This window comes from Kogia breviceps, chromosome 3 (assembly GCF_026419965.1).
Source record: "Kogia breviceps isolate mKogBre1 chromosome 3, mKogBre1 haplotype 1, whole genome shotgun sequence".
NCBI classification, from domain to species: Eukaryota; Metazoa; Chordata; class Mammalia; order Artiodactyla; family Physeteridae; genus Kogia; species Kogia breviceps.
The window spans coordinates 37,487,916-37,515,539 of record NC_081312.1 but is presented as its reverse complement, the minus strand read 5'-3'; the positions used below and the strand labels follow the sequence as shown (position 1 = coordinate 37,515,539).

Genomic DNA, 27,624 nt, shown 5'->3' with positions numbered 1-27,624 from the left:
ATTCTTTTTTCTTTCTTCTGCTCTGCAGTAGTTATTTCCACTATTTTATCTTCCAGGTCACTTATCCGTTCTTCTGCCCCAGTTATTCTGCTATTGATCCCTTCTAGAGTATTTTTTAATTTCACTTATTGTGTTGTTCATCATTGCTTGTTTCCTCTTTAGTTCTTCTAGGTCCTTGTTAAATGTTTCTTGCATTTTCTCTATTCTATTTCCGAGATTTTGGATCATCTTACTATCATTATTCTGAATTCTTTTTCAGGTAGACTGCCTATTTCCTCTTCATTTGTTACATCTGGTGGGTTTTTACCTTGCTCCTTCATTTGCCGTGTGTTTTTCTGTCTTTTCATTTTGCTTATCTTACTGTGTTTGGGGTCTCCTTTTCGCAGGCTGCAGGTTCGTAGTTCCCATTGTTTTTGGTGTCTGTCCCCAGTGGCTAAGGTTGGGTCAGTGGGTTGTGTAGGTTTCCTGGTGGAGGGGACTAGTGCCTGTGTTCTGGTGGATGAGGCTGGATCTTTTCTTTCTGGTGGGCAGGTCCACGTCTGGTGGTGTGTTTTGGGGTGTCTGTGGCCTTATTATGATTTTAGGCAGCCTCTCTGCTAATGGATGGGGCTGTGTTCCTGTCTTGCTAGTTGTTTGGCATAGGGTGTCCTGCACTGTAGCTTGCTGGTCGTTGAGTGAAGCTGGGTCTTGGTGTTGAGATGGAGATCTCTGGGAGATTTTCACCATTTGATATTACGTGGAGCTGGGAGGTCTCTTGTGGACCAGTGTCCTGAAGTTGGCTCTCCCACCTCAGTGGCACAGCCATGATGCCTGGCTGGAGCACCAAGAGCCTCTCCTCCACATGGCTTTTGAGAGGTCTGAGGTCTTCTGCCAGCGTTCAGTGGGTGTTCTATAGGAGCAGTTCCATGTGTAGATGTATTTCTGATGTATCTGTGGGGAGGAAGGTGATCTCCACATCTTACTCTTCTGCCATCTTCTCAAATCTCTCTGGTTTAGTTAAATAATAAACACAACCCTGTGGTTTTATTAAATAATCACATGGAGTGGATTATTACACACATTTATTCATTCAGCAAATGCTTGTCGACACCTCCTGGCCACCAGGCAGTCTTGGGTGTACTGTGCACACAGATGGAGCCCCATGCAGCCTGGCTGGTGTGGGCTCTGTCCAGATGGGCACAGTCAATGAGGGGTGCAGACACAGAGCTGCAGGAGCACGTGGGCGAGGGGCCCCCAGCTGATCTCGAAGAGAACAGTGGTAGAAGCTGCAGGAGAAGGGAGGGGAGCCACTTTGCAGAGTTCACGGCTGGAGGCAGAGAGGCCACTGACTGCTTGAGGAACTAGAAAGGTCAGGGCGTTAAACTGCTATGTCAGGGTAGGCGAGGACTGTGGAAGAGTTTGAGCGAGAATCAGACTTGATGTACACTTCAGCTACAGAACCAGAAGCTGGGAGGAGGGTGAGGGGGGCAGCAGGAAGCTGCTCACAGGCAGTCAAGGAAGAGATGCTGCTGTCAGGGAAGGTGGGGCACTTCCTGTGAGTTAGAGTCAGTGCCCCAGTTTCTCTTTCCGGTACCGTGGGATGCAGTTCTGATAGCACTTTGTAACATGAGTATCAGTAAGTGGGAATTTTCCATTGTAGCTGTTACTTCAAGTCTCTGGGATTAACTAAAAAGCCCAGAGGTCACCAGAACAAGCCTTCACTCCTTCTGCTTGAGGATTTTCACATTTTCTTTCTTTCTTTGATGAGCCCCTGCATCATTTCCCTGTGACAGCACTCTGGCGTGCCCGGGAGCTCTCCGTGTATACTGATGCCACGTGTCTTAGTTCAGATCCACTCCACGCTGAGCCAGGCAGATTGGTCAGGTAGATGGACCTGGAACTGTGCCTGTAGATGATGTGTCCACCCCTCCCTTTTTCGCTGAGACAGCTGCCCTAGGATGGGCTGGTTCCATGTGTACGGCACCCCCAGCCCCTCAGGCTCGACGTGGTGGGATTTGGCACATGCTCTGTACTTGCTCAAGAAGAGGGTCCCATGAGAAGCATCACAGGCCAGATACCACCAATGAGCCAGGTGTGTAACATCTTTACCCATCAGGAAAGGTCCCTGGCTGCTGTGATCTTGGTGATACCCAAGACAGAAACTGGACAAGTCACATGGGGTGATCTCAACCTGGAAAGAAAGAAATGGCATCTCCTATCTCCTCTGGAGCCCCAGAAAGATGTTCTAGGTCTCAGGGGATCCCACCCTGAGAATGATAGGACTTCATACTTGCATGGGTAGATTAACTCTTAGTCCATTTGAAAATCAGCCGGAACAGCAATTCTGTAAATTGTCCCATATTCTGTAAAAACTCTTATCTGGTGACGTGAGCATTAGTCCCTGCTATAAAATCAGTAACCAGTGATGATACTTTTTAACCTCCAACACGCTTATGTGTGCATTCTTCTCACCACTAAACATTGTGCTTTTGTTTTCCACCTCTTTTTTGCTGCAAATATGTTTAGGGTGAAGAAGCTGAAGGAGACCTTCGCTTTTATTCAGCAGTTAGACAAAAACATGAGCAACCTTCGCACCTGGTTGGCTCGGATTGAGTCTGAGCTTTCTAAGCCTGTGGTTTATGATGTCTGTGATGATCAAGAGATCCAGAAGAGGCTCGCTGAACAGCAGGTGGGGAAGTGAGAATGGGCTTTTGTCAGAGTCTAGGTGTTCACAGGGTCTGCTAATGCAAACCATCCCCGCACTGGCTGTGCATTTTAGTGGGTTCACGTTTCATAATACTGGTATGTTTTTTCCAGAGAAAGCTGACTGCCTGTCCATGCCCTTGGCGGTGTGAGGCATCCATCTCTTGAGTGCCCACCCCACCACCACCATTCATGTAGCTCTTTGTGAGCTATTTTGAATAATGTTTAAGATGCAGACCTTAATCTTAGTGGTAAATAAGGTTTTTTTTTTAATCTCTGTTTTTATTACTATAGTTTTGGCAATGAATTGAAAGAAACGTAATTTTTCCAACCAAAGAAGGTTTTCATGGGACAACACTTGATGGGTCTGATAGAGCTTCAAGAAAAGGGGGGCGTTCAGGGGGTGGGGGAAGAAGGAGCACGTTTGGACCAATAGCTTAGGAAGCCTCTCCTGCAATGTTCTGTGCATTTGTGTCATCATTTATAGCCCCTCTTAGCCAACCCTGGAAATTCCACAGTTTGAACACAACCGAATCCTGCCCCTAACCTGGCGGGTGCTTTTTGGTCTCACTGACTTGTCAGATCCACTCTTCTACCCTCCATGGGCTCACGTTTACATGCTCATTCTCATATGCAGTGCCTGAGCTACTCTTTATTTTTAAAATAGCTGAGCTTATATTATTCTTTTAGTAGCTTTCCTTCACTCGTTTTTCTCAGCCCTGTGAGCAGATTCTGTTTTAACCATATGAGCAATATGGTCTCTACCAAGTTCACAGCCTTGTGGCTGTTTTCTTCATATTTCCTTCAAAGCCTTGGTGTTTGTTGTCTGTCAACACACCGGGGCGATTCACTCACATATCCCAGCTGCTTGGAGACAGAATTGGGGGGCTGAAACTTTTCCATCAGATTATCAAGGCCAGAAGGCCACCCCTTGATGATAAATTCTCTTGAGGTCAGGTCAGTCCTTCTCATGATAATAAGCAACATCTCATGCTACCATGAAACAGCGCTAAGTATTTGGTAATACTCTGGACTTAGGTCTTTGTTTAATCCTATTACAGTTACTGTTTGAATAATGCCTAGTCTCTGATTTTCAAACTAGTATGATTTAGCAATGCTGCAAAGTAAAAATACTGGTTTTTCCACTTAGCCTCAGAAACTTAAGTATGTCTTTTTCACTGAGGTCATCTATATTCTGTCTTTGCTTTGTGGAGAAATGAATATTGATATAGCTACCATGTTAATGGACACTGCAGAGATTTTAATGCCCTTATCAGTAAAGGGCTACTGAACATTATCAGCTTTATTTGCAAGATTGATCCATTAGGTTGAATTTTTTGAATAGTGTCTTCATAGACCTCACAAATAACCATTTACCCTGACTGGTGAGTCTTTTCAGGTAAATAGAACAAAAGCTGAGCCCCTGGCTAAATTTGGCAGGGGCTAATAATGTGTGTTAACATTTTATAAATCTGATGTGTGACCAGACATCATTAAATTGCAGGGCATTTATTCCCAAGAGTGTACAATTTGGAGCAGCTGCCATTCTCTTGGCCATGTGTGTTCCTATACTGAAATGGTATATAATTTCAGTCTGGTTGATTTGAAGGTTTCCAATTTATAGAATTTAGAATCACCATCATGGAATTCTTATTTTAAAAAAATTATGGAGTTAGTATTCAGGACCACTTTGCTGTGAAGAAGTTGGATGTCTTAATTTTCTATTGCCACTGTCACAGATTACTTTAGCAGCTGAACACAAATTTATCATCTTATAGCTCTGGAGGTCAGAAATCTGACACAGGGCTGAGGTCAAGGTGTCAGCGGGTTTGCTTTCCTTTCTGGAGGCTCTAGGGAAGAATCCATTTCTTTGCTTGAAGTCCTAGAGGCTGCCGGCGTTTCCTGGCCCATGGCCCCCTTCCGCCATCTTCAAAGCCAGCAACGGTGCATCTCTCTGAGCCTTTCTCCCTCTGATTGGCTCTTCTTGTACTTTTAAGGACCCTTGGGATTCCATTAGGCCCACCTACATAATCCAGGATAATCTCCCTATCTGAAGGTTAGCTGATTGGCACGCTTAATTCTCCTTTGCCATGTAACCTAGTATAGTCACAGGTTCTGGGGATAAGGACATGGTTCTGGGGATGCCAATATTCTGCCTACCACAGATGACCTGAGGAAACCTGTAGTATTTTTATTAAAAAAACAAAATTATAACCAAACCTAGACCTTAAGTGCTCCACCACAAACAGAAAATGTGTCACAGAAAATAATTATTTATGGGCCATTTTTTAAAAACCTTGCCTGTGTTTCTGTCACTGATTTAAATATAATAAATTGCTTGATTGCTTCCAGAAATAAGACCCAAATGCTTGGGATCATCTAGTAGTGCCTTCTGCAAAAGCCCTCAGGCCCCAAAAGTGATAAAGTGCCATGATGTCCCTGGACCCTCATTACAATGTCCTTGGGGGCCTGGTGCAGAAGGGGTCAGACCTTATAAAAGTCCTTTTTGCTTCTCTTCTTTATGTGAAACTCCTTAGGTAATACGTGTTGTATTGTTATTCCTGTAGAATAGATCATCTTCAAAATGCAAAGGAAATGGTGGCCACCTCGTGACACATTTAAACCGTGGACCACTTTCATTGAGTCTCCAGCATCTCTCTCCAGTTTTCTTTGGTTGCCTGGTTCCCAGGCATCCCAGGGGTCCCTGATGGTGGCTTGGGGGGTTCATTACCCCCACACCCTATAGTTACCAGTAGTCGCCTCCCCAGTGGCCAAGTCAGCTTCATGCCAAAGCCCCATCCACTGCCCAGGACCACCCTGCCGGACTTGCTTGACACCCCCAGCCCCTCCTATGGAGACACTCTGGAGGCCACCGCCTGGGTTCCCACAACACACGACATGGTTTTCTGCCTTCTCACCCTGGTTTTCCTTTTTTCCCCTCTGTATCTCATTTCTTCTAGTTCCTTTTGTATTCTCATTCTTCCTGGCTGCATTCTCGGCTCTGGTTTCCTGTTTCTCCCCACGTCCTCTCACTGATCCTCAACTTCCCTCAGCCCAGCTTCAGTGCTTCAGTGTCAGTGCTCTGTGCCACCTCCTCAGGAGCAGAAAAACAAAGTCAACAGGCACTCATGTTTCCAGAACCATTGGCAAAAGTCTTTCACGTTGTTTTACGTTGTTTCTTAAGCCGGATTCGTCTCTGCTTTTGAACACTTTTGAAATCCAATCATTGTGCAAACTCGGGCCTCAGTGGCTACTAGTGGTGGGATCATTTCAGTTTGCAAAATGTCACTTGTCCAGTACTTCAGTGGTTTGTGTTTTAAAAGATGGTCCACTACTTTATATTTTACAAGACAACTAACCAGTTCATGCTACAGTATCAGTAGGCCATTTTGTGGTGTATTAGAAGTTTGTTTTGGAAATTTTGAAAAACTCTGGACTCCTTTTTTAGCCAAGATGTTCATGGTCTTTTGTAAATTATCAGAGAGCTCATTTCTTGCCATCGTTTACTCTTTATATTAATCAGTTTTCTTTAGCTGTTTCATTCAATAAAAGCTGAGTAAAAAATGTAGAGTAACTGCAAAGAGGCTATTAAAATACTTGGCATTCGTGTTTATCCACAGACTAGACTTTCTCAGTGCTTTTCAACCAGATCCTACCCAACCCTACCAGGTGAGGTCAGGGGCAGGTACCATTTTTCAATGATGATTGTCAATATTACTTATTTAGCACCAGCGTTAGGATTCCTTATTTATTATTTTGGCAAAAAGAAGTTAAAAAGGTTGTTTATCAATACCTGTAAATTTTAGGAAAGCCTGTGGCAATTCTGTGAACAGGTAAGAATTCTTAAACCTGGAATTCTATTTAAACCTATTAATTATAAAGCTAGTCCACTGACCCCAAGATGACTGCCCCCATTGCAGCATTTCAGACATTTGTCCTAGACTGCAAAGCTTAAAAAAAAAAAAAATCACCCCATAAAACACAGACCTACTAGAGCATGGACTTGAGGATATGGGGAGGGGGAAGGGTAAGCTGTGACGAAGTGAGAGAGTGGCAGGGACATATACACACTACCAAATGTAAATTAGATAGTTAGTGGGAAGCTGCCACATAGCACAGGGAGTTCACCTCTGTGCTTTGTGACCACCTAGAGGGGTGGAATAGGGACGGTGGGAGGGAGGGAGATGCAAGAGGGAAGAGATATGGGAACATATGTATATGTATAACTGATTCACTTTGTTATAAAGCAGAAACTAACACACCATTGTAAAGCAATTATACTCCAATAAAGATGTTAAAAAAAAAAAATCACCTGCACATCTCTCTTCATAGGACACACAAGGTGACAAACTGAAAGCACATTTTCTTCTGAATATAACTTTGAGGTGCTCATTTTTCATCAGTTAGGATCTGTGTTGAGAACTGCTTGTTTTAAAACTTGAGTGTTAGCATTTTATTCTTTCATTTCCACCTGGACACAGAATTATCCAAATGTGCATTTATCAGGAGAAAAGTAAGAAAACATTAGTCCTATCTAGTACTCCAGTCATAATCTCCAAAATTGTTGAATATTGAGGTGACCTGGAATGAACTTCATGCTGCTTTTCTGTACACAGTGGCAGCCGCTGTTTATAAAATAATCCCTCCTGTAAAATGAACTATGTTGAATCCAGGGAACTTGTATAGTTAGTAGCAGCTTATTTAACTTTGTCTATTTCACAGTGTAATTTGGGTACTAAGATGAGTGGTGTGGTCTCATGTCACTCATCACAGAATTTGGATATCAGGAGAGGGCCTGGCTCATCCAGAATGACAAAACAAACAGGCACCTCACCTCGCCCTCCCCCCAGCCCTGCCCTTGTGTGTAGAAGAAACACTCCCTGGGTGATAACTGAAAATGCCATGTTTATACTTAAAGCAAGTTTTCCACTTTTTTCCTATGACTGTGCATGTTTTTCTTGGTGACCCTTCGTTTTCCTGAATCAGTAGCACTCTCCCCATCATGGGACAAGACTCCAGAGACCCCGCCCCCTCCCCGAGCTACAGCCGTGACCGGACTCCATCAGCTGGAGGGCAGCGTCTCTACCCCTTGGGCCCATGGAGCCCTAGGATAGGCTCCTGGGGAGGCTGTGGACACCGTGCAGCTGCGAGCACAGTTTGGGGGGTAGAGGTGTATGAAGATAGTACAGAGGTCTTAGGAGATTAAAGAATTCTGTGACCCATAAAAGGTTAAGAGTTTCTGTTGCTGAAGTTTTAGGTCCTGTTGAAGATAAGTCAGTTTTCCAAGGAAGACCTCCCCAAAGCCAAGTCTAAATTGGAGGCCCTTGGGATCAGGTGGTACGGAGTAGATCGCATGCCTCCCCAGAGTCTGGGGGGAGTGGGCTCTCAGGGGAGGGAATCCCCACTCTTTCTACCCCCTCATATAGTCAGTTCGACAAATCAATCCCATTGTGGCCCGCACTTAGGCCTTGTGTCAGTTACTGTCGCACAGGGGCTGCCCAAAGGTGAGAGAGACTCAGCCTGTGTTGCCGAGTCCCAGGTAGAAATGCACGCAGGACCGTGCGCCCCCCGGGCTGGAAGAAGGGTCAGGGGGAACCTTCCCACTACCGCCACCAGCACCTCAAAGTGCTTCCTACTCTCCCATCGTTGTAGGACCTGCAGCGAGACATAGAACAGCACAGTGCAGGGGTGGAGTCTGTGTTTAACATCTGCGACGTCCTCCTGCACGACTCCGATGCCTGTGCCAACGAGACTGAGTGCGACTCCGTCCAGCAGACCACCAGGAGCCTGGACAGGCGCTGGAGGAACATTTGCGCCATGTCCATGGAGCGGCGGATGAAGTAAGGACCGAGCTGTTCCCGGATGCCGACTGGGTGTTCCCGACTGACCTCCATAACAGTGACTGTGTTCTGTTAGCTTCACTGAGGGGCGTGCCAAGTATTGGCGGGGAAGGCTCAGTAGGTGTGGCCAGTCCTTATAAGGGGATCATTCAAGGAGAATACAGGCAGGGTCATGTCTCTCCCCAGCCCCTCCTGTGTCTTGGGGTATAACAGCGGGTGGCCACTGTGCTGATGTGTCTCAGCTCTAAGTAGTGGAGGATGCCTGTCTCCTGCTGGGTGATCTCTGTGAAGCAGGAGCTCTGAGGGGCCTGGCGCTCCCAGAAGGGGGGTGTCCTGACCACAAAGTGATGTCTCCGGTTATTTCCTGGAAGGGGTAGCAGGGTCTCTCCCCCTACATATTTAGTGCCAGTGCAAGGGGGGCTGGGACTGGGACCAGTGGGGGGAGAAAAAGCCATGTAAAAGCTCGGCTTGACATGGATGGCTTGTACTGAGTTGCTTTCCTCCTGTTAGAATTGAGGAGACATGGCGGCTTTGGCAGAAGTTTTTAGATGATTACTCCCGCTTCGAGGACTGGCTCAAGTCTGCCGAGAGGACAGCGGCCTGCCCGAATTCCTCCGAGGTGCTGTACACTGTTGCCAAAGAAGAGCTGAAGAGGTTTGAGGTAAAGGTCTCCCCAGCCCAGTGGTCCTGTTAACCGAGGATGTGGCGGCCTTGGGGCTGGCTTAAATGATGTCCCGTAAGTGGCAGGCTTCCCCACCTCTGGCCACGGCCGCCCAGTCCCCAGCCCACCCGCAGCTGCTCCAGCGGCTTTTAGGGGCATTACCGATTTATGCCAACCGCAGCCGTGAACTTGAAAGTCTGTTCTTCAGTAGTGTCAGAAGAACGGGTGAAGCCAGCCCTCTGTGGCCATTCCGTTGGGGGATGGACGCTTGAGGCAGGTGGTCTGGGGCCTGGAAGGGGTGTCCCGGCGCCCTGCAGCTATGGCACTGACAGACACCCCCACCCCCCCACCGCCCGTGCCACAGGCCTTCCAGCGGCAGATCCACGAGAGGCTCACGCAGCTGGAGCTCATCAACAAGCAGTACCGGCGGCTGGCCCGCGAGAACCGCACCGACACGGCCAGCAAACTGAAGCAGATGGTGCACGAGGGCAACCAGCGCTGGGACGGCCTCCAGAAGCGGGTCACAGCCATCCTGCGGAGACTCCGAGTAACCTCCTCTACGTCACCGGCTCATTTGTAGATAGTGGGGAGGTGGAGGGGGTCTGATACGTGATGTCAGGCTTGTAACAAAGCAGCGGGTAGAAGATTTCATTTGACGCCTAAGCTGTCTTGACATTCTTCCAGTACAGCCTTCCCTTTTGTTTAAGCCCAAAGCTGCCAAAAAGTGTTCCTCTTTTTTTTTTTTTTTTCTTAAGTGAAGTTATTTGCCTCGGAATAGGCTTCTCAGGCAGAGCTTATTCAAGGGATTGTGTTACCATCACATCGCTTTTTTTCAACTCCTGTCACCCCTGAGGGTGTCACGTCAGCCCACACACTGCCCAGGGTCTGGGGCGCTGCCATCACCGGGTCTGGCGAAGGTACCTCTTAGTCTGGGACTTTGTGTGTCCCGTTGGTTCTTGCACTGTGAGGGAACAGACAGAGCCCCACGCTCTGTACTGGGGGTTGGGGACAGTGACAGTTCTCCCAACTTCAGAGCAGCTTGTCTAACCTCAAACGATGGGTTTGATTCTGGGGTGTGAACCGTCACCTTAGATTTCTGTGATTCAGAAGACATCATATGTCAACCTTTGTGAGTCCAGGTGTAAACTGACAGGACCGGTGTGGGTTGTGGCTACAGGAAGTAATTTTAATCCTTGCTTCCATTCTTAAGGCAGAGCACTCTTGAAACCATTCTAAGAAGAGGAAAATCTGGGTTTTTTGTTTAACCCTCTCAGGAAGAAATGGGCTAGCTTTTCCACAGCCCCCTTGCATTAATTTCTTTATCTCCTGCTGACTCGATTTGACTGTGACCAGCCTAAACCTTCATTGGGCACTCTTGTTTGTTTGAGAATCAGCTGCCCATCTACGAGGTGGTAACCCATGAGGCCTCGTTTCTTTTTTTGAAGAAATACATTCGGAATTATATCAGTGAAGGCAAATGGGGCACTAGTCCAGGCTCAACCCCGAGATCAATACTTTTCCATCCTGAAGCTACTAAATCCTTCTGTCAAGCAGAAGCTCCCACAGGAGGCTAATAGTTGAAAATAGGCAAGTGCCTGGCCTGGACTTTGAGAGGGGCGTGTTCCTCAGAGGACAGACTGGGAAAATCACTGACTTAGACGAGAGAATTACAGAATTTCAAATGCTGCAAGAACCTTAGAGATCACGGTCAGCGTTCCCACGCCTCGTTTACCAGCAGATTCTGAGAGACTCAGAGAAGTTTAGGGGGCTCGTTGGTATCCCACAGCCAGGACCAGACCCCAGGCTCCTGGCCGTGTGGGCCTCCGTGGGTACCCTGGGCTCCCTTTCCCCTCTTCTGAGAGTGACCTTGCTGTCTGCCTGAACTCCCGTTCAAACGTGATTTTTTCACCATTTCGCAGCATTTCACCAACCAAAGGGAAGAATTCGAGGGGACCAGGGAGAGCATTCTGGTGTGGCTGACGGAGATGGACCTGCAGCTGACCAACGTGGAGCACTTCTCGGAGAGCGATGCCGACGACAAGATGCGCCAGCTGAACGTAAGGCCTGCTTCCTTAGCTCCTCCCCAAAGAGTGCACCTAGGCCGAGGAGAGCCGGCCAAGTGCAGACTTCCCCTGCTACCCTGAGAGCAGGTTCCAGAAGTGTCAGAGCAGCCAGACTGCATCCACCTGTATACTGCCAGGTTATCACAAGCAAGGATACTGTTCCTTACAGTCAAGGGGTATTGGAACGAGGCCCTTTACTCTCCTTGTCGTATGTAATCATCCAAGGGGAGACCGCTCTTGTGGTTCCAGACGGAACTTCATAAGATGCTGTTCCTCCAGCACGTGAGTCTGAGTGCCACCTGTAGGCTGTAGCAGGAGGGAACTCTCTCAAGAGTGGGGTCAGGGCACTTCCCTGGTGGTCCAGTGGGTAAGACTCCACGCTCCCAATGCAGGGGTCCCGGGTTCGATCCCTGATCGGGGAACAGGATCCCATATGCCGCAAGTAAGAGTTCACATGCCGCCAACTAAGACCCGGCACCGCCAAATGAATAAATAAATAGTTTAGAAATAAATTTTAAAAGTAAAAGACCTCTCATTTAAAAAAAGAGTGTGACTGGGAGCAGGTATCTTCTCTCCCACGGTCACAAATATCTGTACTACACTTTAATTGCACTATAATTCCCTCCTTGGCTAAATTTTATATGAGGTTGAGAAATGGAAATTCGCCTTCCATGGTATAACGGCACCAATGAGCATTATTACTGTGTCAGCAGAAATGCCCAGTAGAGACTTACTATGGGAAGTTTTCTGATTCTACCAAGCATCAGTAAGTCAAGGTCTGTCCCTCACACCCAGTGACAGTAAAGGTTCATCCATGTCAGACCTTCAGAACCATTTTAACTGGAAAAGTCAGTGCCCAGAAGGGGGAAGAAAAAAATACATATGTGTGATCGTTTTAAATTCTTAAATCTTTGGAGTCACTTAGTTAAAAACGGATGAAGCTTGAGTTTGAAATCCTTTCTTTCTCATATTCTAAATAGGGTTTCCAGCAGGAAATTACATTAAATACCAACAAGATTGATCAGCTCATCGTTTTTGGGGAGCAGCTCATTCAGAAGAGTGAGCCCCTGGATGCCGTGCTGATTGAGGATGAGTTGGAGGAACTGCACCGCTATTGCCAGGAGGTGTTTGGCAGGGTCTCCCGCTTCCACCGGCGGCTCACCTCCCACGCGTCGGTAAGGGACTGCCCCTCACGCGGGGCTGCTGGGCCACCCGAAGTTGATGTTTGACTCCACTTCTAAAGAATTGAGAAACTTCCTGTGCGTGGTTAACAGTGATTTATTCTATGGTTAAAAAAAAAAAAACAACTATGTTTTTGTTTTGCTGAAGTATAGATAGATGCTGTACAGTATTATATAAGTCACAGGTGTACAGTATAGTGATCCACAATTTTTAAAGATTATAGTCCATTTACAGTTATTATAAAATATTGGCTGTATTCCCTGTGTTGTACCGTATATCCTTGTAGCTTATTCTATACCTAATAGTTTGTACCTCTTAGTCCCCCACCTCTATATTGCCCCCTCCCCAGTTCCCTCTCCCCACTAGTAACCTCTAGTTTGTTCTCTGTATCTGTGAGTCTGCTTTAAAAAGCTGAGTTGAAAGGTGCTCTTTCCACACTTACTAATAGAGAGCCAATACTTACTCTGAAGCTGCCAGTTCCCAGTGGTTAATTCTGAAAACTGGATACCCCCGTTCTAGGGCCTGGAAGATGAAAAGGAAGCCTCTGAGAATGAAACGGACGTGGAAGACCCCAGAGAGATCCAGGACGACTCTTGGCGTAAAAGGAGAGAGAGCGAGGAGCCCTCGTCCCCTCAGTCCCTTTGTCACCTGGTGCCCCCGGCGCCGGGGCCCGAGCGCTCCGGCTGTGAGACCCCTGTCAGCGTGGATTCCATCCCTCTGGAGTGGGATCACACAGGTGACGTGGGGGGCTCCTCCTCTCACGAAGAAGACGAGGAGGGCCCATACTACAGTGCGCTGTCAGGTATGGACCCACATGGCTTAGTCCTTAGCACCTGAGCAACACGGCCAGCTCTCAGTGGCCAGAGTCCAGGCTGTGGCTGACCCAGACTTCCCGTGGCTTCCTGTGTCTGTCCTGACTGCCTTTGACCTACCTGAGGGCTGGCTCATTCCTATTCCTGGTGGAATGAAAGGGAAAAATAAAGTCCACCTTGGGACATGAAGGCCGTTTGCTGATGGCTCTTGATAGACGGGAGGTTCATCAGTGGCCTTTTCAATTGAGTTTTTCAGATTATCAGTAGATTGAGTGTCTCTGTCCTTTCTACGCAGTTCCCCTCCCGTGCCGCTGCTTCAGACGGTCAGGAGTTAACTGAAAAAATCCTTCTGGTTCTTTAAAGCTTTTTAATAAAACAGATAAAGGGTAGTCACTTTTCTCCTCCCAGGTGACAATGTTTCTACTGTTTTAACTTAATACTTGGGCATTCATCTACAGACGCCTGCAGTGAGGAAAATGACATTGTTCTTTTTCAGATGTAGAAATCCCTGAAAATCCTGAGGCATATCTTAAAATGACCACAAAAACTTTGAAAGCGTCTTCTGGTAGGCCCCTGCCCGTGCATGCGTCTCAACATGGCAGCGTCCTGTGGTGCACGCTGCATCCTAAACCTCGCTCCCGTGTCATGTCTGACCTCTGCCTTCTGTGGACACCATGCGCCTTGGTCCTTGTGTCATGGTGTATTTGCACTGCCGTACTCACACATAGCTTCGTGCTCCATACAAAACCCTCCCAGACCAGAGCAGTCTCCACGCCATCCCTCTCCTCCCCTTCAGGCCTGTGCAGAAGGGAATTTTTCAGGTGCCTTTTAAATTTTTTATTTTTCTCTCCATCTCACTCAAGCCCTTTGGCATGGGCCAGGCTTTCTTCATGGTGGCTTGGTTTAGAGCTACTACCCTGCTTACGGTGATTTCCTGGGAAGAGGGTGGGGGGGGGTGAGGGTACTGTTGCCTTTGCCGCAGGAGAAGACACCTCCCTTTCCTTGACTTGCAGCTGTGATCTTCATTCCCTGCCCCATCCCCACCTGCAGTGGTTGGGGAGAGCCACGAGCGGCCCTTTGGTCCCCAGTCCATCCTGATGTTCACTCTTCCCTCGCTTCTAAGAGGCCTTCAGTCCTCTTGGCCCCCAAACCCGGCCTTGCCGCCAGTGCCCCCCACCGCTAGAGCCCCCGGCTCCAAAAGGCCGCCCATCCCGCAGCAGATCCTGTGTTTGTTGTGCTCCACTGTGAACCCATCTAGTGAAGGCCCGGTGTCGCTCAGTGCATGAGTCTCATTTCATTCCCTTCTGGGACATACTGACATTTTGCAAACATGCATGCTTTGCAAGGAAAGCTGCAGAACTCATGTTGTACTGTAACCTGATGCCATGTTACCCATGACCTCTTTTGTGTAACTAAATACGAATGCTTTGGTTGGAGAGAGTGGACTGTCACTTGCTATTTTTTTGTTTCAGGTAAATCCATTTCTGAAGGCCACTCGTGGCATGTTCCTGACAGCCCTCCCTGCCGCAAGCGTCGCTACAAACAAATGGGAGGTGACAGGAACGTCCAACCCATGCCTTCCGATTCCAGCACCCCTTATAAACCAGCCTACGTAAGTCTTGACCCCACTGAGAGCACAACCCAAGTGCATGAGTAATAGTTAAAATATTTAAAGGGAGAGAGCCCTGGGTGTATGCTGTATGTGCTCACTCCCCAGGCATATCTTGGGTTGGATTTCCCGTGGTGACATACTTCATGAGAACTCCGGCACAGCTGACTAGACTTAGAGATAGCTGTCTGGCCAAACACCGTCTTTGAGTGTTGATGCGCTCTGACAGGGATTATTACGGTTGAGTCAGTCATCGTGCAAACGGCGGAGAAACAAAGTGCTGGCCCTCCTGAGCTGCTCCTGCGCTCCCAAACCTTTGATATCTTTACCTTGACTACACATCCTATTCAGAAAATTGTGACTTCCTATTCAGAAAGGTTTGACAGTGTGCAGTGGTAGACCTGGCTTTGATTCCCTGCCCGACCAGTAAATGGCTCTGGGACCATCAACACTTCACCTTGCCTCTGTAAGCCTTCCTCACCTGAGGATAAACCTACCTTACATAACTGTTGTTAGGATTACTGTGTATGAAGGTATAAAGAAGGCCCTCGAAGTGGTCACCATTACTGTTGCTGTCACTACTGTATATGGTGTGTCGTCGTTGTTAAACCAGTGGCTGTTCCCTCTTAGTTGCACGTCCCTCGGGCAACAGGAGCCCTTGCCACGCTCTGGCTACGCAGCTGTTGCGGGCCAGCCTGCGGAGCATTTAACGTTGGCCCCAGATCATTCTCAGTACAGAGAATTAGTGACGAGCAAGGTGAAATTAGGACGTCTCGCACATTTTTAGGGTCTGAGAGAAACCGGAAGTGGTGTGAGTTGTCCGAGTGCCCTCCGTGTGGAGGCGTGCGTGTTGCTAGATAGTCGCAGAAGGTTCTGCCTAAACACGGTCAGACCCCAATCATCTGATAATGGGTTGCCCGTGCCCAACTGGGAAACTCTTCCTCTTGCTTAGCAAGCAGTTATCATTTTTAATCTGTCCCTCTGTGGTGCCAAATAAGACCTGACGGTCCCGAAGAGAGAGCCCCCAGCACCTCACCTTTGCTTTGCAACCAGGACCATGTGGTTTGGCCTCTTCCGGTAACTATGCTTGTGTTCCTTACCTGGCCACTTTCAAAAGCTCAGCTCTGTGTGTGTGTGTGTGTGTGTGTGTGTGTGTGTGTGTGTGTGTGTGTGTGTGTGTGTGTGTGTGTGTGTGTGTCTGCAACCTCCAAATCGGAAGGTTTTTTGGTTTTTTTCTTTTCATTCCACACAAATAGGCCATATGGACACAATCCAAAAAAACACAAGTTTTCTAAAAAAAAAAAAAAGATACATTTATTTTTGGAAAGTCCTGAGATAACAGCCCAGTCAGCTCTGTGATAACACAAGAGTCAATATGTACAGTGAAAGATAAACCCTTGGTAATGAATGACCCTAGGAGGCAGGTTTGTGCTCTGTTTCCGATTCCCGGTGATAATCATGCCAACCAGCTCTACAGAGTGACTGGGAGGGACAACTAAAATTTTGTAAAATACTGTGCAAATGTAAAAGTGCTAACACAGTAACAGTCTGGTAAGCTCAACGATTGTTTTTAAGTCTTTTTTGCATGGTTGGATTGAGGAGTGTTAGGAAGCCTCAAATTAAATCAGGCCATTTTATTCCCAATATTGACATCTTACCTGCTTACCCCTCCCCCTGCGCCTTTGCTGAAGCTTTATTTCTGCCATCAGCTCTGCTGCTTATAAATGCTACCCATACACTGAAGTGCCTCTGTATTACCAGCAAGTTACCCTTCGAAGGAAAGGGCTCCTATATCTTCATTTTCTTACCTGTTAATATGAACCAAAACATTCTTCAGACGCCTTTAAAATGTATAGATGGTAACATAAAAATCGTCTCATTCTAGGTAAAGCTGCTGTTGTCTCCAGGGACTGAAGGTGGCAAAGAAGATCCAAGAGTCCTGACCGGCGGCCCACGGCAGGAAGACGAGGGCCTGGCTGCTCTCACGGGGCAGCAGTCAGGTACAGTTAAATCGGGCCGTTGTTATGAGGTAGAGACTGTGTTTTGGGTTAGTTGGACATTTAGTTTAAGGCACTGCTCGACAGAACATTGATTAGGAATTGACCAACTACATAATTCACCAAAACTGCTGAACTTGGCCTACGGCAGCCAATGTTATTTTAGAATCTGCTGACTTGTATTTATGAACAAATTCCTATTTGTTATTTATTCTCTAAATATTGACAAAATGAGCCTCATGATAAAGGGTCTGTTCTGTTTTCACCTGCATGACTTCGCTTGTATGTGAAGATCAGACACAAAGATGATGATCAAAGAGTTGTGTCGGGTGTCTCCTCGAGAGACCAGAAAAGTCATGACTCAACGGAGCCTAAATTCAAGTTCATAGCATCGACCTGATCATTCATGGACAGAGGGGAGAGTGCCTTAAATACAGCATGAACTGGAGTGCTGAACCTGGGACCACAGTGCACCTTGGCAACATGTTGGGCCTCCTAGCAGCTCCCTACTTCGTCCCGGCCTGTGTGAGAGTGCAGCGGCACAGGCCTTGAACCAGAGCGAGGGAAACGTGCTGCTCCACACTTGGGGGAAGTGATAACCCCCAAACCCCAAGGCTCCTTCCCCTGCAGATTTTATCACTGTAACGCTGAATTAGTTGGAAGCAGAGAAATCTGTTTGCATTATTGCTTCTTTTTATTAGCGGCTTTTTATTCCAGGTGCCTTTGATAGATGGGAGTTGATCCAAGCGCAAGAACTCCACAGTAAACTCAGAATAAAACAAACCTTGCAGCAGCTGAACTCCGATATCAGCGACATCACCACGTGGCTGGAAAAAACTGAAGCAGAGCTGGAAACATTGAAGCTGGCAAAGCCTCCCTCTGGTATGCAGGAAATGGAGCTCCGAGTGAAGAGGCTGAAGGTGAGTGAGGGCGTGGAGGGGAAGAGGACTTCAGAACGCATGTGCACATCAGATCCTCTGCTAGCCGCGTCGGGGGCGGCTCGCACACGCTGTGTGGTTAGTAGCCTCTCGCACTTCATCTCTGTAACTGGCAAGGACACAGGTGAAGATTTGTATTTTCATTCAGAGGAGCATCTCCAGGTGATCCCAAAGCCCAGAGCAGTGCTGGGGAGGTGTGGCTCCCATCTGACTGCTGAGGGACCCCTAGACTCTTATGGGACCCCCCCCAGTGGCCATGGACATGCAGCCTAAAAACACCCTTCCAGACTGTACGCAGGCAAGACTGGGGGTGGAGTGCTGAGGGTGAGGAGGACGGCACACCTACTGACCGATTCTGCGGCCGGATCGGTTACTCTGCTACGCAGTTAGGAGCTGTCACCCACACAGCCAGGGAGCAGGGGAGAGGCAGTTTGAGCCCTGCACTTTGGGGGTGCTCTGAACATGAGCCTGGGCTCCCAAGAAGACCCAAGATAGGAGTTTGGGGGTATCCAGGCAGTCTTCACATTTGTAGTATTGTTTTACTTTGTGCACTGACATATCGGGGGTTACCATTCATCCTAAGGAATAACACTTCTGCGATACTCTGGGGCAAATGCAGGAGAACTATGTGTGCTTTATGTAGAAGACTTTTAATCTGGTCCAGAAATGTTATTAAGCCAGACAGAGGCCAGCAGGGTCTATTCATGCCTCCGGTGTCGTTGGTCCACCGGGAGACAGGCCTGTCTCTCAGCCCAGTCATCCGGCCGGCCAAGTCGTGACCTTGTAAGGCAGCTCCCTTACCTGAGGCTTCCCAGCCAGTGACAGGCGACGTTGCTCTTGTATGCCGGGCCACGGCTTAGAGAAGTGTTTGGAAGATCCGTTCCCCGCTGAGGTTCAAAATGAACCCCACATCACTGTTTACAGAGTGCCTGACCCAGTCTTTTCCCTCTGCGGTAGGAGATACTAAAAGCCTTTGACACCTACAAGGCCTTAGTGGTTTCTGTCAACGTGAGCAGCAAGGAATTTCTGCAAACCGAGAGCACCGACTCCGAAGAGCTCCAAGATAGAGTCGGCCAGCTGCGGCTGCGCTGGGACGCGGCCCAGGGCGCCGTGGAGAGCTGGAGAGAGGGCTTACGGCTGTCGCTCATGCAGTGCCAGGTACGGCGGCTCAGCACCCAGCCGGTGCCCAAGGCCCAGTCCCGAGCACAGCCAGGCCCACGTGGGCGGGAGAAGAGATATGTTTATCATCTTCAGGCTGCTTTCGCGCAGCCAAATACGGTTTGTGTTAGGAAGCATGTGCTTTTACCATTTGTTTCCAAAGCGGCCCACCTGCTGCCTCAGAGACCCGATGCTTGCCCTGCAATTCCCACTGTGTTGCCCTGACCCACCCGTACTGTAAGGGTTCCAGCAAGCGTTCCAGTAGGTTGGAAGTGTCACACCAACATTGCCCTGTGTCTGTCCTTTTGCCAGGAACACTGGATAGCAGAGTGTTAAGAGACCTGGCCCCAGAACAAGGAGCAGTTTAACCCAGCTCTGTAGTTTTAGTAGCCGTGTGACTGTGGGGAAAACCCTGCACCTTCTAGACCTCAGTTTTCTCATCTGGAAAATGGGAATAATTCCAGGGCCTACCTCACAGGGTTCTTTTTAGGACTAGATGCATATAACCTTGACCCAGCACCGGCCACACAGTATGCGCCCAACAGGTGAGCTCTGACCCCATCCTAGGAAACAGGAGCCCACTAGCAACCCCATGCAGCACTGTCTTTGGGCCACAGTCTGTCCTGTTGGGGTGTCTCCCTTGACCAATGAATCCAGCAGATGTGTTGAATAATTTGTGTGCTCTTCCTAGTAATATCAGGTGGGGTGTTCCGAAGCCCCACCTTTCTGCCAGCACTTCTAACGTGGCAGAATTCAGCGTGCCTCCTGGGACAGGGCCGAGTGCTCTCCTGCCCTGCTTTCCCTCATTTAGGGGCCCTGGCATTTAGTTTAAATCTGGCCCTCGTATTCACTGGATAAGGACCAGCAGATGGATTAGCAGTGGCACGCTGCTTCCCAGCACACCTGCCTTCACAGTCTAAGAGAGGGACATGCTCTGACGTCTGCTGTTTTTAAGGACTTTCACCAGCTGAGTCAAAGCCTGCTGCTGTGGTTAGCGAGCGCCGAGAGCCGGAGGCAGGAGGCTCGTGTCACTGACCCAGAGGCAGACCCCCGGCCCCTCCAGGCATGTCGGGAGGAGCTCCTGGTAAGTCTAGGGGCCCTGCGCTACCACTGGCCTCTTCAGGAGGTCAGTGCTTAGGTGGCCTCGCCTGGCGTTTCTGGAAACAACACCCACGTGGTGTTCTGCCCTCGTGTTCTGCTTGGTGTCTTTTGACCACCCCTGCGCCATTCCGATGCAGGGTGAGTGCCGGGACGAAGAGCCGTGGTCCAGAGCAGGAAGTCTTAGAGACTCTCAGGAACCGGTGACGGAGGCGTTTGGCAGGATCCTGAGAAACTGAAGGCCCTTTGAAGTATTTTTCCCTTGTGAATACAGCTCATTTGGGAGGAGACACGGTGTTCAGTCACCTGGCAGTCATGATGAGCTGTATAAGTTTTCCATAGCCACATACACAGTCTTTCTTCTGGGAGGATAGTTGTGTTTTCATATATTTATTTCACCAGCAAGCCAAGGTGAGACCCATATATTCTCACTTGCACTCAAGGTGACATTTTTATCCATATATTTGTATGTGGTTTACTTTTAAACATTTTAAATTTAATCAAAACACTGGTCATCGCTTAAAAAATATTTTTTTTGTTCTAAAATCTTCGTAAAGCCCCCGTGTCCAGAGCAGCTCTAATAGAGCTTCCTGCAGTGATGGAAATGTTCCATAGCTGCAGTGTCCAGTGTAACAGCTCCTAGCCGTGGTAGCACCCAAGCACTTGACATGTGGCTGCTGTGACTGAAACTGAGCTTTTAATCACGTTCAGTAGCCACACGTTGTCCAGCGGCTACCACGTTAGACATCGAGCAAGACCGCACAAGCAGATTCACTTGATTCCTTATATTTCTCAGTGGTACGCGTAAGCTGCGCTTTCTCAATTTGTCCACTTCAGACCTTCCCTCAACTTCCTGCCATCGGGGGTGAGGGCCTAGTCTTCCCACACCACCCCCACCTCGTTCCTTTCCTCTAACTTCTCCAGCATCACTATTGCCTTTAGAATGAGAAGGAATAAAATAAAATAAAAAATAAGGGTAGAGTGTAACCAACTTGCTATCTAAGTGATGCCAGGCTTGAGGACAGGCAGGCAGGTAGAAGAAGGTGGTTCTGAGTTGGGTTACCAGCCACCGCTCATCCTGGAGCTTCCCTGGCACGGAGAAAGCTTCTTCCGGCCACACTAGCTTCCCTTTCGATAAGCAACAGTTTGACACACGTTTTTACTTTTAGCAACTGGAAAAGGAGCTAGTGGAGCGTCGACCTCAAGTAAACTCCTTACAGGAGATTTCCGGCAGCCTGCTTATCAAGGGCCACAGAGAAGACTACATTGAGGCTGAAGAGAAAGTCCATGTTATTGAGAAGAAACTCAAACAGCTGCTTGAGCAAGTGTCCCAAGACTTAGTGTCCTTGCAGCGAGGCCAGGTGAGTCCCCTTGTAGCTTCTAAATATAAAAATATGCAAATGGGAAAGCGGTGTGGCAGCCCTGCTTGGGGAAGGAGGCCGCAAGCACGTGGCAGCAGTCAGAGAGGAGTCGCGCCCCTTTGTGCTGTGCGGCCCTAACAAGTTCCCAAAGCCGCTTTGTCATTTGTAAGAGGGAGGCCGCAACGGTACCCATCAGTGTGGCCCTGGGGTGTGGAAAACAAGCCAGGTCCCTCCGTCGTTTCTGCCTTCATGCCTTCACTGTTCTCACGCGACGGTTTCTGGTCCTCTCCCTGTCCTGGTCACTCTCCTCTGACCACCCTCTCATTTGTCTACCTTCTTCTCTTAAAATGTGGTCCAGCTCAGAACAAATGGACTCACGAGACGTAGGGCGGCCCCTCCCCTCCATCCCAGAGTTTGTGTCTTTCCTCCTCCCGTGCAGCCCAGACTATGTGGCCACGTGATTACATCACCCCCACCGCGAGCTCACCGTCCAGCTGTTTCTGTCCCCCTCCTAATGTGTGCTCTGGGTTTTTAATGCAAGTGGCTGGCCTCACCTTGTTTCCATCCCGTCGTCTGAGAAAGGCCCTGTTAGAGGGGGGAGTGAGTGCACCAGAAGAGCCCCTCCTTTTAGAAGGATCGCAGTGGCAGGGGATGAGGGGTGCAGTGAAGGACCTGCAGGAACCATGGTTTTGTGCTCTTGAGACTATTCAGAGCCTTCTGTTTCCCGGAACTGAACTCTTGGGGTGTGGATTTCAGAACCCAGACTCACCTCTGCCCAGCTTGGACGAAGCAGACGCCGGAGAGCCTCTAGCAACACCTGTGCCAGCTCCCCAAGCCAAGGTGAGAGCCCCCTTCTGCCAGGCGAACGACACTGGTTATTCTTTTTTTTTTTTTTTTTTTTTTTTTTTTTCCCGGTACGCGGGCCTCACACTGTTGTGGCCTCTCCCGTTGCGGAGCACAGGCTCGGGACGCGCAGGCTCAGCGGCCATGGCTCACGGGCCCAGCCGCTCCGCGGCATGTGGGATCTTCCCGGACCGGGGCACGAACCCGTGTCCCCTGCAATGGCAGGCGGATTCTCAACCCACTGCGCCACCAGGGAAGCCCAACACTGGTTATTCTTGAAAGTTATTGAGATGACAGGGACTTGGGCCTCCAAGGCCCCATCCAGTATTTCATGACAGCACAGATTTGTGCTTCAACCTGCTGGTCAGTAGAGCGGCTTACTCCAAAGATTTAAAAAAAAAAAAAAAAAAAAAAACTTTTAAAGACCTAATGGAAAGGCTGTCTTGTGCTCAGTACTCTTCCCTAGCGGGATTGTGCTGGCTGTGGAAGCTGGGAGCCCTCCTGGCATTGCTGAAGGGGCTTCCTGATCTCTCCGTGTCAACAGGCTGGAACGTGAAACTCTCCCTAGTTAGTTCTTACTTCAGGGAGTGTAATCTCAAATGCATTACTCTAGGCTCAAAAGCTTGGCAGGAAGACAACCTAAGAAAGACGTATAATTTAAGAAGGAGGAACGTTTTACCACTGACAGGACTAAACTATCTTCAGTTTCCTAATTGGATTATTTTTATCTAGCAGTTCAGAGCAGAGATAACTACGGAAGACAAGAACAAGACAGCCAGCAGGTAACAGCATTACAACACCAGCAATGGGTTCCCTGTCCCACACTCCCCTCCCCTCAGCAGGCTTACCAATGCCACTCTTAAGGCCTTCGGAAAAATTGCTTTTCTTGTTTTCTTCCATTTGGAAAGGGCTGGGCTTCCCTTCCAAAGCTGAATCCCAGCCGTTGGCCCCATCTTAATCCCAGCCCGTGATGTTTGTCTTTACGCAAGCAGGGGGTCAGGTCACGGGAGTGGGGTCTGCCTCCGGAACCTCCTGATCAGCTCTCGACCTCCTCTGTTGCCAGGACGCCCAGCCCTGCCGGCCCTGAGAGCTCGCGGCCCCGGCGCCCCTTCCTCTCGCGGGTGCTCAGGGCGGCCCTGCCCCTCCAGCTGCTGCTGCTGCTGCTGCTGCTGCTGGCCTGCCTGCTGCCCTCCTCCGAAGGGGACTACAGCTGCACCCAGGCCAACAACTTTGCCAGGTCCTTCTACCCCATGCTGAGGTACACCAACGGGCCGCCCCCCACCTAGAGGCCGGCCTGGCCGCAGCGCCACACCCACCGGCCTCTTTTTTGCGTGGTGCCCGACTCACGGCCCCAGACCAGTCTGTGGGTGACTCTGAGCATTGGTCCGGGGACCACCTGCTGCGGACACCTCCCTCCGGGCGTGACCGGAGAGAGCTCTCTCAGGACCCAGGGCAGCTTTCAAATGATCTTCCCCCAGGGCAGGGGACCTGGGCGGCCAGCACCCCGGGCAGTTTGGCAAAGCTTAGTTGATTGGTTTCGGGGTCTCTGGAAACTGCAGTTTCTTGAAGAGCCAAGCACTTTGTGAATTCTGATTTGTCAAACCACATTATTCAAATGTAGTGAATATGGTCACTGAACAGTAGTGTTCACCACGTAATACATATTACAGAGACAAGCCAGCAGATCCCGCCTCACTCTCACACGCACCCTTGGCTGATTGACTGAAACAATCATATTTAAAATATTTAGTTAATTTTACTTCAATCAGCAGCAGTCTTGGAGCTACAGGTTATAAAACCAAAATGTTCTGCTCAGTACTTAGGTCTGCTCTTTTATATTGCTTTAAATTTTTAAAGAAATTATATTGCATGGATGTGGTTATTTGTGCATATTTTTTAACAATGCAGAATCTGTATGAATAATGTAAACTTTGATTTTTTTTTAAAAAAATCGGATTTTAGCTTGAGCTTTTTGACTAATGTACAGTAAATGCCAAACAAACTACAGGACTTGATAGGGACATTTTTGTAAGTTAATTTTATAAGACTTTTCACATTTAAAGTGGTGCTTCAGGTTTTGTTTAATTGTTTGGCCACAGGTGTGTGGGGGGGGTTTGTCCAGAGACTTGAAGCTGTTTGTGGTATGTACAACTCAGATGTTTCTCATTAAAAGAAAACAAAAAAGCCATACTTTTGTCGTACTAGATTATATTACAAAGCAGTTAAACGTTACATGTAATCTTCCATAGAGCAAAAATTATTTTTTAAATATTTGAGGGGATTTATGGGTTTTACAGATTTTGAGCTAAGCTTTATATTCTACTTATTTATCTTTGTACAGAATAACTTATGAGATCTAGAAACCCACACCTGTACAGGAAGTGATTACCCCTCCTATACAGGTGTGGGTTTGAGGGGGCGATGAGGGCAGCACAGTGTGGAAGGTGGACGTGAAAGGATCACTCCACCCAGATTTTTGTATTCCCAGCTCCCTCCAGAGTGAACTAACACATAGTGTTTAACAAACGTTACAGACAAAGCCGTCTGCTTTCCATTTCCAGCACCACTGTCTATTTCCCACCCAAACAAAGAGTGTGATTAGAAGTTACTGATCCGAATGGAACAGAATTGAGAGCCCAGAAATAAACCCACACACCTACAGTCAAATCAATTAATCTTCAGCAAAGGAGGCAAGAATATGTAATGGGAAAAAGACAGTCTCCTCTTCAGCAAGTGGTGCTGGGAAAGCTAGACAGCCACATGTAAATCAATGAAGTTAGAACACACCTCCTCACCATGCACAAAAATAAACTCAAAATGGCTTAAAGACTTAAACATAAGACAGGACACCATAAAACTCCTAGAAGCGATCATAGGCAAAACAGTCTCTGACATAAATCTTACCAGTGTTTTCTTACGTCAGTCTCCCAAGGCAATAGAAATAAAAACAAATTGGGACCTAGTCAAACTTACAGGCTTTTGCACAGCAAAGGAAACCATAAACAAAACAAAAAGACAACCTACAGAATGGGAGAAAATATTTGCAAACGATGAGACCGACAAGGGCTTAATCTCCAAAGTATACAACAGCTCATACAGCTCAACAACAAAAAAACAAACAAGCCCATCAAAAAATGGGCAGAAGACCTAAACAGACATTTCTCCAAAGAAGATATACAGATGGCCAACAGGCACATGAAAAGATGGTCAACATCACTAATTATTAGAGAAATGCACATCAAAATGACTGACAGTGAGCTACCACCTCACACTAGTCAGAATGGCCATCATTAAAAAGTCTACAAATAACAAATGTTGGAGCGGGTGTGGAGAAAAGCGAACCCTCCTACACTGTTTGTGGGAATGTAAGTTGGTGCAGCCACTGTAGAAAACAGTATGGAGGTTCCTCAGAAAACTAAGAGTTGCCATATGACCCAGCAATCCCACTCCTGGGCATATATCCAGAGAAGACTATAATTCAAAAAGATACATGCACCCCTATGTTCATAGCAGCACTCTTCACAACAACCAAGACATGGAAACAACCTAAATGTCCATTGACAGATGAATGGATAAAGAAGATGTGGTACATATATACAATGGAACACTACTCAGCCATAAAAAAGAATGAAATATGCCATTTGCAGCAACATGGATGCAACTAGAGATTATCACACTAAATGAAGTAGTAAGTCAGAAAGAGAAAGACAAATACCATATATCACTTACCTGTGGAATCTAAAATATGACACAGGGACTTCCCTAGTGGTCCAGTGGTTAAGACTATGTGCTCCTAATGCAGGGGGCCCGGGTTCAATCCCTGGTCAGGGAACTAGATCCCACATGCCGCAACTAAGAGTCCACATGCTGTAACTAAAGATCCCGCATGCCGCCACTAAAAATCCTGTATGCCTCAACTAAAGATCTTGTGTGCCACAACTAAGACCCAGCGCAGCCAAATGAATAAATATTTTTTGAAAAATAAAATAATGACACAAATGAACCTATCTATGAAACAGAAACAGAATCACAGACATAGAAAACAGATGTGGTTGCCAAGGGGGAGGGGGTGGGGGAGGGATGGAGTGGGAGGCTGGGGTTCACACGTGTAGGTTTTTATACAGAGAATGGATAAGCGACAAGGTCCTACTGTATAGCACAGGGAACTATATTCAATATCCTGTGATAAACCATCATGGAGGGGCTTCCCTGGTGGCACAGTGGTTAAGAATCCACCTGCCAATGCAGGGGACATGGGTTTGAGCCCGGGTCTGGGAAGATCCCACATGCTGCGGAGCAACTAAGCCCGTGCGCCACACGTACTGAGCCTGCACTCTAGAGCCCACGAGCCACAACTACTGAGCCCACGTGCCACAACTACTGAAGCCCGCGTGCCTAGAGCCTGTGCTCTGCAATAAGGCAAGCCACCAAAATGAGACGTCCGCGTACCGCAACGAAGAGTAGCCCCTACTCGCTGCAACTAGAGAAAGCCCAAGCACAGCGACGGAAGACCCAACACAGCCAAAAATAAATAAATAAAATAAATTTTAAAATAAAATAAAGCCAGAAAAAAAAAAAAAAACCATAATGGAAAAGAATATGGAAAAAAAAAAGTTGTTTCTGACCCAGTTCCTCAATTACCTGCTCCTAACCTGCATCTCTTGACAGTCGGGAGACACCATGGACTCGAAGCAATCTCGGTCCCTCTCTCCTTCTCTGCAAAGTGCAAACCTTGGGGAAGTCAAGGAAGCTTGTCAGTAGATGAAGGCCAGATTTCAGCACTGGTGGCCCTTCTGTGGGTCAGACACCCCAGAACGTGTGCAATTCACCAGTAGCTTTATGTAAAGGGACCAGCTGAAGAGAAAGGTACTGCTTTACCATGCAACGTCAAAGTCTCTTTTAACTCTAAAATAATCCATCTCTTTTCATGGATTAAAATAACCGTAGAGGGAAATTTAAGTGAAAATATTACCCAAACTTTTTCTTTAAGCCGTTGAGTTGGTTAGAAGGTCCTTGCTCCAGGTTCTCCAGAGGCAAAAGGCAGAATCTTCTCTCTCTCCTTCCCTGCTTTCCAGCCTACTCTAGAGACCTTTTCTGCCTGTAAGGAGGGACTCTGGGACAAGTCCAAGTTGCAGAGAAAGGAGAGTGTTATTTGCATTTTCAAGTCTAATGATGCACACCAACTCTCAGGAGAGAGGCCTTTGAGTCTTGAGTCTGTAACTCCAGGCTTCTACCCCAGGGAAGCCTTCCTTCACCCACAGCTCAGTGTGTTCCCCAGCTCGTGTTATGAAATAATCTGTTTTACACCTTCAAGAGATTTTGCATCTTCCACTCCCCATGTGCAAGAGAAATTTTCAGATGACCCTTGGCATTAAGTTAG

At 48.0% G+C, this 27,624-nt stretch overlaps 1 protein-coding gene across 13 annotated transcripts in view; it reads left to right on the top strand.

The window, feature by feature from the left end:
• Nucleotides 1-24,432, top strand: part of SYNE2 (spectrin repeat containing nuclear envelope protein 2) — a 324,338-nt gene extending 299,906 nt beyond the window's left edge. For 7 of the 13 annotated variants that reach the window (XM_067028349.1, XM_067028348.1, XM_067028347.1 and 4 more), the window contains 17 exons: nt 2,506-2,668; nt 8,335-8,522; nt 9,033-9,183; nt 9,548-9,730; nt 11,103-11,240; nt 12,227-12,421; nt 12,948-13,230; nt 13,737-13,805; nt 14,713-14,852; nt 16,735-16,849; nt 17,564-17,766; nt 18,742-18,942; nt 19,898-20,026; nt 21,210-21,401; nt 22,158-22,241; nt 22,977-23,026; nt 23,308-24,432. In XM_067028349.1, the coding sequence (XP_066884450.1) occupies nt 2,506-2,668; nt 8,335-8,522; nt 9,033-9,183; nt 9,548-9,730; nt 11,103-11,240; nt 12,227-12,421; nt 12,948-13,230; nt 13,737-13,805; nt 14,713-14,852; nt 16,735-16,849; nt 17,564-17,766; nt 18,742-18,942; nt 19,898-20,026; nt 21,210-21,401; nt 22,158-22,241; nt 22,977-23,026; nt 23,308-23,530 (2,707 nt within the window). In that variant the 3' untranslated portion in view covers nt 23,531-24,432. The remainder of the gene's footprint in view (nt 1-2,505; nt 2,669-8,334; nt 8,523-9,032; nt 9,184-9,547; nt 9,731-11,102; nt 11,241-12,226; nt 12,422-12,947; nt 13,231-13,736; nt 13,806-14,712; nt 14,853-16,734; nt 16,850-17,563; nt 17,767-18,741; nt 18,943-19,897; nt 20,027-21,209; nt 21,402-22,157; nt 22,242-22,976; nt 23,027-23,307) is intronic. The other 6 variants (XM_067028351.1, XM_067028359.1, XM_067028354.1 and 3 more) reach the window with 4 other exon arrangements.
• The last annotated feature ends 3,192 nt before the right edge of the window (nt 24,433-27,624 follow it).